Below are 10,159 nucleotides of genomic sequence, written 5' to 3' on the forward strand. Positions count from 1 at the left end.
CTAATAATATAAAAATAATATGATTATTTTTTATAAGTTATAATAAAAATATAAATGTTTTATAAATTTAAAATAAAAATTAGATATAAAAATAAAAATATAAATAAAAATAAAATAAATATATAATTTTTATTTATATACGTATATATATTTTTTATAGTATATAATGAATAAAATAATATTTAATATATAAATTGTATATTAAAAATTAATTTTTTTTATAATGAATATAAATAATTATGTTATATAAATATAATATATCTATTTTTAATTAAATATTTTTATTATCTAAAATATTTTAAAACATAAATATTTATAAATATATAAAAAAAAAAAAAATGAATAATTTTTCATTTATTATAAAAAATAAATTAGAATTATTTGATAATAATATAAAATATAAAAATATATTTATTAAATAAAAATATATATATATATATATATCTAAAAATAAAAATAAAAATAAAAATAAAAATATAAATAAAATAAAATAAAATTAAAATATAAATAATAATATAAATAAAATTTAAATAAAGATATAAATAAAAATAAAAATTAAAATAAAATATATATCTTTAATTAATTGAATTTTTTTCATTAATTTCATTAAATTAATAGAATAATTTAGAAAAATTTTATAACATAACAATTATATTTATTATTAATTTTTTTAAATTTTAATTATTATTTTTATTCATAATCTATACTTATTAAATATTTTATTTATTATTTAAAATATTTAAATATTTATTATTCTTTATTTTATTTTTAATATTTTTATTATATTTAATTAGAATTTTTTATTTTAAAGTATTTAGACATTTTAAAAATTAATAATTAAATTTATTATAAAATTTTATAATTTATATACAAATTTTAATTTTGATTTTTTTTTATAAAAATAAAAAATATTAATTTAAATATAATGGATTGTAAATTTTATTACTTTTTATATTGAATTTATTTTAAAAAAATATTAATTATTATAATTTAAAATAAATATATAAATTTAAAATCTGACATTAAACAAATAATGAATTTGTTTTATTATAAGATTTCAATATAATATTTAAATAATAAAATCACCTTATTTAATTTATTAAAAATTTAATAATAAATAAAAATAAAAAATAAAAATAGAAAAATTAAATAATATTAAAGCATAATATTTGAGGATATTATTTAAATAAAAAATTTATAAAAGTACTTATTTATTTGTTAAAAATGATAATAGAAAATAATATTATAAATATTTATTATTAAATATCAATAAAAATAATATATACATATTATAATAATTTATTAATAAAAGTGAAAAAGAAAATATAAGAAAACAATATAAAAGAAATAAATAAAAAATAAAAAGATATTTAAATTTAAAATAAATAAAAAAAAAAATTGATAAAGATGTATAATTATTTATAATAATATATATAATATATAAATACATTTTAATATTTTATATTATAAAAATATAATTTAAAATATAAATTATAATTAATTTTTATCATTTCTTTTTTATATATATAAAAAATAAATATAAAATATTGAATTTTTTTTTTTTTTATTATTATTTAAACTTAAAAATTATATAATTTATTTTTATATTTAATATTACAAAATTTAAATAAAAAAATTATATATTTTTATAATATATTACTTATTTTTATAAAATTAATATTAGTTATATTCTTATAAGAAAAAATTCTTATATAATAATAATTTTATATAATAATGACTAATTTTATTTATGAATATTAAAATTTTTATTAATAATATTAAAAAATTAAAAAGATTATTTTTTAATATGTATTTTTTATAAAATAAATTAAAGCATAAATTATTTTATTTATATAAAATGAATATATTTTAATATAAATTATTGTTTATAATAACTTAAAACATTTTTAATTATAATTTATTTTATAATAATTAATTTCTTATAAAATTAAATTTATAGATATTTTTTTTTTTAAATTTAATATTTTTTATTAATTATAAAATCAAAAAAATAGAAAATTTATATTTAATTAATCTATATTATTTTTGTTCATAACTTAAATACATTTTTATTTTATATCTTTCCGAAAAACAAAATAAAAATATAAAAAATAATTTTCATAAAAGCTAAAGTTTATATATTGATATAATATATAAATTAAATTTTAAAAATATAATATAAAAATAATGATATTATAATTGTTTTATTATATAATACAATGTTTTTATTAATTATAATCTATGTAAATATTATAGTAAATTATTATTTGTAAAATTTAATTTATTTATTTTCCACAAATTAAAATACAAAAATTAAAAAAATAAAAGAAGATTATTATATACATTTTATAAAAATAAAATAGAAAAAAAAAACATATATAAATATATATTTATATATTCTCATGAATTAATAAAAATATTAAAAAATACCTAATAATAAAAATAATACTAATTAAAATAATGTTCAAAAAACTAATTCTTATTAACTTATTAATATTCGTAATATTGACAGAATCAAGTCAATAATAAAATAATGGTGTTGTAAATGCTTCAACTGAATGTTAAGAAGGCTATTATTATGATTAAGATACTCGTGAGTGTGCTTCTTGCCAAACTAAATTCGGTAACTGTTTATAATGTACTCAAAATAGTTGCTCTTAATGTGTTACTGGATATTTAATACTTGATTCTGATACATAATGCATCAAAAGTACTTTAATAGATAAACATATTGGAGATCATTGTCATGAAGGATGTGATATATGTTACCTATCAGGAGAATGTATGGAATGTTTGGATGGTTATTATATAAATTTAGAAGAAAATGAAGACACAACTTGTGTTATTTGTACTAGTAAATTTGATAATTGTTAAAGATGTACTAAAAATAGTTGCACTAGATGTTAGGCTGGTTATTCAAAAAATAACTCTGATTAATGCTAAAAAGAATCTACTACAGATGATAATAGCGTACAATATGGAGAATCTTGCAGTTAAGGATGTGACATATGTTCTTAATCTGGAGAATGTTTATAATGTTCAGATGGCTTTTATGAAGATTCTAGTGTAAATGGAAATAAAGTATGTAATAGTTGTAGTAGTAAATTCAGTAATTGCTAAAGATGCACTTATAGTTTTTGCGAAAGATGTATTACTAGATATTCGTATGATAAACCTGAAAAAAATTGCAAAGAAGGCGATGGTACCAAAGGAAATTTAGCAACTTTTTGCTTTGATGGATGTTATTTATGTGATGAATCTGGAAAATGTAACGAATGTTGGGACGGTTATTATGATGATTAGGAAGATAATGAAAATTAACATTGTCTAAGTTGTAGTAGTAAATTCATTAATTGTGTAACATGTGATAAAAAAAATTGCACCTAATGTAAAGATGGATACTATTTTAATGAATCTCAATAATAATGCTTAATAAATCCGACTTCTTGATTTTTACATAGAGTTTAAGCCAATTATAAATGATTAAATATTTAATTTTGATATATGCTATTTTATATTAGAATCATTAATATTATGATTTTTAATAATAATATAATTATTGAAATTATATATAAAAATTTAAAATTTCTATTATTTTATTATATTTTTTTAACTTTAAAAAATTATATTTAATTATATTAATTATTATAATATAATATTTATAAAAAATATTTTTTTTAATTTTAAATGTTTGTTAAATAAAAAATATAAATATATTAAACATATCTTTTTAAAATTAAAATTTAATAAATTCAATATTATTTCATTTAAATTATAAGAAAAATAATATTTAATTAAATATAGTTTTTTAATAATTTCTATAAAAATTAAAATTATGCTAACAAATATTTATTAATTCTTAATTCTTTTTTATATAATTTTATTACTTTATATATAAAAATTTCAAAAATTATATGGTTAGTTTATCATATTAAAAATAAGACATTTTTAATTATTAATATATAAGTATTAAGAATATAAAAAAGGAGAATTATTGTAAAATAAAAAATATATATATATAATTAATTATATAAATATAAATATATATATATATATATATATATATTTTTTTTTCAATATATTTTACAATTTTTAATTATTAATATTTTTTTAATTTAAATGAAATATATATAATCACAATTTAAAACTAATTTTTAATCTTAAATAATTTTTTATTTATAAATAAAAAAATTTTGGAAATATATTAATTTGGTTATTTTGCATAAATGTTTAACATATTTATAAAAAAAAATATATTTAGTTTTTTTTTTATATTAAATAAATATCAATTTATTTAATATTATTTTAATAATATATTCAGCTTATATCAAGTATTTATAATATTTTAACGTCTAATTTATCAGCATTTATTCCTATACTTTACATATTAATTTTATATTTACCAAAAATAGCATATTCAATCATCTTTAAAAGTAAAAAATTGTACAAATATTCCTTTTTATTTTATTTTTCGTGCCTTCTTCTATTCTCAAAATTTAAGATTTCTTGTTTTTATTATAATAAATTTATTTATATTTAACCCTAAAATGCCTGCATAATAATCTATTTCATTAAGAATAATAGGTAAGCTGGCAATTAAAGCCAATTACTATTCGGTAAATTAAAAATCTATTCCATAATTAGACTAAATGTACATAAAAACAAAAGATAGAGACAAATAAACACGCTTTTTCAAATATTTTTGAAGTCATATAAATTTTTACATTTGACTTTTAATTAGTATCTAGAATTTTCAAAAAAATAAAATAAAAATTGATTTATTTTTTAATTTTTTTACATTACTTATTTCTAATATATATTAAAATAATATATAAAGATTAATATTATTTTAACTAAATATAAATTTTTAATTTATTTTCTTAAATTTCTTATATATTATTATTAAAGCTTTCCTTTAATGCTTCAGACAGATGCTTTTATTTTATATTTTTTTTTAAATTATTTCTATTATTATTCATCTAATTCTTTCCACACAAACAAGCAAAAATGCAAAAAAGAAAGAAACGAAAATAACAAAACTTTCTATTACATTATTATGAGTATCTTGTCTTTTTCCTGCAAATTGATTCTAACTAAAGCAGTTATCATTGCTTATATTAAAATGATGATAAATAAATCAATATTGCACTCTATATGAAAAAGTCTAACCATGGAGTAACTGTTATAGACGCTGTGGATATATTCGAGAGAATAAAATAGAATTTTTAGCGCTAATGTAATCATATCCACCAAATAATTGTGTTTATTATATCCCCGAAAAAAATCCCGGGGGGTAGTGCTAGTTAATATGACTTTCATTCACGAAAAAAATATTACTAGCTTCTATATTTAGAAATATTTTAGTTTTTAAATAAATAAAGTAATATAAAAATATAGTAAAGCCACTAATAAAATAAACATATTATTAGAATAAAAAATAAAAATATTATATATATAAATAGTTTAGATTTCCATTAAATATTTAAATGAGAGAAAAATAATTTTAAAATTTTTATAAAAAACAACTAAAACATATCCTAATTTTTAAGAAATACAAAAATAACTTTATTTTTACTTCTTCTTATTAAAATATTATTATAATTTTCTGTTTTTTTTTACTATTTTTTTATTATTTTCTCATAATAAAAAAATTAATGAATCAAAAATCAAAAATAAAATAAATAAAAATATATTAAAATATAAAATAATTTCACTTTTAAATATTAAAATAAATAAATAAAACTATTATATAAAGTTTTTTAAATAACAAAGCATTAAAATTTTATTTTTATTGATTTTATTGAAAAAAAATTAAAAATAAATACAAATTATAACAATAAAAATTTATTAAAATAATTGTAAATTTATATCTAAAAAAAATTAAAATAATAATATAGATGATTAAAAAAATATTAATAAATTATATTTGAATTAAGACTTAACATATAATTTATAAGATTATTAATCATAATTATATTTTTATATATTATTATATTTTATTTTTAATTAAAATTATTTAAATACTATAAAATATATTATTGAAAAAAAAAAAGATTTTTACTTTGAAAAATTTCATTAATATTTTTTTTATATATAAAATTATTCAAAAAATATAATTAAATATACAATATCTCATAATTAATTAAAAATTTTATTGATTAAATAAAATAATAAATAAATAAAAATAATTTTTTTAAATGATAAATATTTAATATAAAAAACATATAAATAATTTTTATATATTAATATAATATAATTTAATTTATTATTTGTTTTATTCTTTTTAAACTTAATGTTTTTGATTCTTATATAAATGTAAAAAATTAAAAAAATATTTAGTTAATTTAAATTAAATATGATTAATTATAAAAATATAATATGTGAAATTAAATTATACTTTTTATAAATCAATTTAACTATTAAATCTTTATAATATTTAAAATAATTACATTTATATAAAAATAAATATTTAATGATAAAAATAAATATATTTTATTTAAATTAAAATAAATGAAAAAAATAATTTAAAAAATAAATGTATATATTTAAAAAAGAAGAAACAATAATTATATATATATGAAAAAATCAATTAATAAAAAATATAATAATAATATATATAATAATAAATTAAATAAAAAAAATTAATCAAATTTATTATAAAATAAAATAATCAAAAAAAATTATAAATATATGGTAAATTTATTTTTATATTAATATTTTAAATGATATAAAATTTGGCAATATTTTAATAATAAAAAAATTATACTATTAAAAAATAATATAAATAAAAATTAAATATCTTTGAATAAATTAAAAATAAATGATTTTTAAATCATAAATATATAAATAGGTTAATAAAAAAAAAAAAAAATATTTAATATATGAATAATATATATATATATATATATATATATATATGTATATATATATATATATATACATATATATTCATATATTTATATATATATTATCTAAATAATTTTTTAAAGTTTATATGTTTATTCTTAATTTTTATTATTATTTACTTAATACAATATTTTAATATCAATTAACATTTCTAAATCTAATTTAAACATTTTAACTTTTACAGTTAATACTTTTTACAAAACTTATATATATAAATGTATATATATACAAAAAATATTTATAATTTTTTAAATTTTTATATTATAATCATTATTTTTAATTTTCTTTTATATATATATTTTTTTTTTATTTAAAACTTAAATTTTTATTTTTGAAAAATAAATTAAAAAATACAAAAAATGTAATAACTTAGAATTTAATAATTCTCATAAAATATGCAATCTTAACTCTATAAAATTTTAACAAAAGCATTAAATATAAACCCATAGCCTAATTTAAGATTTTTCAAAATAGCCCATATATCTATATTTTATAATTTAATTTTATAAAATATTTATATACTTTTATCATGAAATTCTTCTAGCCTTAACGATTGTAATATAATAATATCATATTAAATATATGAGATTTACAATAATATTTATTATATTATTTTATATTTTGGAATGATTGCTGTTTTTTTTTTATTTTAGGATAACTAAATTATCAAAAATAAAAAAAAGTTTTATAAATTAATAATGATAAAGCTAACAAGATTATAAAAATTTTAGGCATAAAGTAATAAAAAAATATAAAAAAAAAAATATAAAAGTAAATAAATATTTGTTACTTAAATTTTAAAGTTTAAAAAATAATAAAAATATAATATATAATTATAATAAATAAAAATTTAATATTTAAATAAATAATATTAAAAAATCTAAAATTTTAAATGAAATGATATTAAATTTCTTTTAAATGATAATTTAAAAAAGTTATTTAAAATAATTTATTATTATATAAATATTTATCTTAATAAAAAAAATATAAATATTTAAATTTTTCTTAATTTTAGATTTTTATTTTTTTATTTAAAAAAAATTCTCATTTTTTTATAAAAATACTAATATAATAATTAATATAGTTAAAAATATTATCAAAAGCAGCAATAACAAAAGATCGCATTATTTAATAGCTTAGCTATTTAATCATTAATAATTAGCTTAGACTTTATGTAAAAATCTATTTCCTGGAACAGTAAAGCATTATTTAACTTATTAATTCATATAATATCCATCTCTACATTAGGTGCAACTATTTATATCACATGCTACACAATTAAGGGATTTTCTTCTACAAGTAAAACAAGTTTTATTTTCTTTTTTATCTTCCCACATATCAAAATAACCATCCCAACATTCTTTACATTCTGCAGAATCATTAGATGAATAACATCCATCTATGTAAAAATTAAGAGAATTCTATTAAACATATTTTCTTTGTTTGCATTATTTATCAGAATTATCATATGAATACCCATCATTACATTTATCACAAAAACTAGGACTGCATCTTTAGCAATTACTGAATTTACTATTACAACTGAAACATACTCGATTTTAATTTTCATCTTTATCTAAATAAAAGCCATCTAAACATTATAAACAATCATTTTAATTTAAAACACATGAATCACATCCTTAAATACAAAATTTTCCATATTTTACTTAACCTCTTTTTAGCATTAAATAGAGTGATAATATGAATAACCTGTCTAACATCTAGTGCAATTATATTTATTACATCTTTAACAATTATCAAATTTACTAGTGCAGATAACACAAATTGTGTCTCCTTTTTCGTCAAAATCTAAATAATAACCATCCTTACATTCGATACATTTTTTCGATTCAAGACATGTATTGCAGCCTTCATTGCAATAATCTCCAGTATGTTTATCTAAATAAGAAGGATCTCTGGTGCATTATGTTTGAGAATCAAGTAGTAAATATGCAGTAGCACATTAAGAGCAACTACTTTGAGTACATTATAAACAGTCACTGAATTTAGTTTAACAAGAAACACATTCATGAGTATTTTAATCATAGTAATAGCCTTCTTAACATTCAGTTTAAACATTTACAACACCATTATTTTATTATTGACTAGATTCTGTCAATATTACGAATATTAATAAGTTAATAAGAATTAGATTTTAATCATTATTTTTTAGTATTTTTTTTTATTATTTTAAATATATTATTTTTATTAAATCATGAGGATATGTATAAATATATTTAATGTTTTATTTTTTTTCTATTTTATTTTCATTAAATTTATTTAATAACATTTTTTATTTTTTTTATTTTTGTATTTTTAATTTCTGGAAAATTAATAAATTAAATTTAGAAAAAAAAATTATTCTATAGTATTTATATTGATTATAATAAATAAAAATATTTTATTATATAATAAACAATTATAATATTATATTTACATTGTATTTCTATTATAAAAGTAATATATTCTATGAATATATGATCTTAAGCATATACGAAAATTATTTTATATTTTTATTTTTATTTTTTTTAAACATAAATATAAAAAAAATCATATTATTTTAAAGATAAGAAAAAATAATATGAATTAATATAATTTTGAATATTGACATTCTATTTTATTTTTTTTATAATTAATAATATTTAAGATATTATTTTAATAAATAAATATCTTATGATTTTATTTCAGATATTTATTTTAATCACAAATTTACTAATTAAAATATATTTTAAATTATAATTAACTATAAATAATTTTAAAATTCATATCATTTTAACAAAAATATGAAAATATATTTAAAGAATATAAATATTTATTCAATGAAAAATATATTATTATTAAAAAAAATTATCTATAATAAAAAAAAAATCATAATATATATACATATATATTTTTTTATAATTCGAATAATTAGATATAAGTCGAAAAATTATATTAATTTGTATAAAAATATATTATAAAAAATAGAAAATTGTATTTAATTAAATATTATAAGAAAAATCTATATATAATTTTTATATAAATGATAAAAATTATAAAAATTATTTATATTTTTTAATAAAAATAAAAATAAGATAAATAAAAAATATATAATAAAAGTATTTTAAAAATTATTATAATTATAAATATATATATATATATATATATATATATATATATATATATATATATATTTAATTTATATATATATTTATAATAAAAAAAAATAACCTCATAATTATATCTTTTTTATATAAATTTAATATAAAAAACT

The 10,159-nt window shown here is 12.5% G+C and overlaps 1 protein-coding gene across 1 annotated transcript, besides 26 other annotated features; it reads left to right on the plus strand. All coding sequences in view use genetic code 6, as the record gives it.

Moving 5' to 3' along the window:
* The first annotated feature begins 60 nt into the window (after nucleotides 1–60).
* Nucleotides 61–115: a microsatellite.
* Nucleotides 70–119: a microsatellite.
* Nucleotides 90–126: a microsatellite.
* Nucleotides 127–445: 319 nt separating this feature from the next.
* Nucleotides 446–566: a microsatellite.
* Nucleotides 448–568: a microsatellite.
* A 144-nt stretch (nucleotides 569–712) lies between these two features.
* Nucleotides 713–755: a microsatellite.
* Nucleotides 747–788: a microsatellite.
* Nucleotides 789–840: 52 nt separating this feature from the next.
* Nucleotides 841–879: a microsatellite.
* Nucleotides 880–1,109: 230 nt separating this feature from the next.
* Nucleotides 1,110–1,146: a microsatellite.
* Nucleotides 1,147–1,212: 66 nt separating this feature from the next.
* Nucleotides 1,213–1,291: a microsatellite.
* A 412-nt stretch (nucleotides 1,292–1,703) lies between these two features.
* Nucleotides 1,704–1,736: a microsatellite.
* Nucleotides 1,737–1,742: 6 nt separating this feature from the next.
* Nucleotides 1,743–1,784: a microsatellite.
* Nucleotides 1,785–2,460: 676 nt separating this feature from the next.
* On the plus strand, nucleotides 2,461–3,450 carry IMG5_114020 (neurohypophysial n-terminal domain protein; the record flags this gene model as incomplete). The annotated part of the gene is made up of 1 exon (XM_004034728.1): nucleotides 2,461–3,450. One exon carries the CDS (start codon nucleotides 2,461–2,463, stop codon nucleotides 3,448–3,450), a length of 990 nt encoding a protein of 329 aa, XP_004034776.1.
* Nucleotides 3,451–4,008: 558 nt separating this feature from the next.
* Nucleotides 4,009–4,066: a microsatellite.
* Nucleotides 4,067–4,138: 72 nt separating this feature from the next.
* Nucleotides 4,139–4,186: a microsatellite.
* A 674-nt stretch (nucleotides 4,187–4,860) lies between these two features.
* Nucleotides 4,861–4,907: a microsatellite.
* Nucleotides 4,908–6,222: 1,315 nt separating this feature from the next.
* Nucleotides 6,223–6,268: a microsatellite.
* Nucleotides 6,269–6,561: 293 nt separating this feature from the next.
* Nucleotides 6,562–6,686: a microsatellite.
* Nucleotides 6,588–6,683: a microsatellite.
* Nucleotides 6,591–6,627: a microsatellite.
* A 202-nt stretch (nucleotides 6,687–6,888) lies between the features above and the next one.
* Nucleotides 6,889–6,968: a microsatellite.
* Nucleotides 6,969–7,646: 678 nt separating this feature from the next.
* Nucleotides 7,647–7,689: a microsatellite.
* Nucleotides 7,690–7,696: 7 nt separating this feature from the next.
* Nucleotides 7,697–7,783: a microsatellite.
* Nucleotides 7,784–9,525: 1,742 nt separating this feature from the next.
* Nucleotides 9,526–9,591: a microsatellite.
* A 153-nt stretch (nucleotides 9,592–9,744) lies between these two features.
* Nucleotides 9,745–9,782: a microsatellite.
* A 119-nt stretch (nucleotides 9,783–9,901) lies between these two features.
* Nucleotides 9,902–9,977: a microsatellite.
* Nucleotides 9,978–10,026: 49 nt separating this feature from the next.
* Nucleotides 10,027–10,101: a microsatellite.
* Nucleotides 10,102–10,159: the final 58 nt, after the last annotated feature.

Source organism: Ichthyophthirius multifiliis (assembly GCF_000220395.1).
Source record: "Ichthyophthirius multifiliis unplaced genomic scaffold scaff_1120509250928, whole genome shotgun sequence".
NCBI classification, from domain to species: domain Eukaryota; phylum Ciliophora; class Oligohymenophorea; order Hymenostomatida; genus Ichthyophthirius; species Ichthyophthirius multifiliis.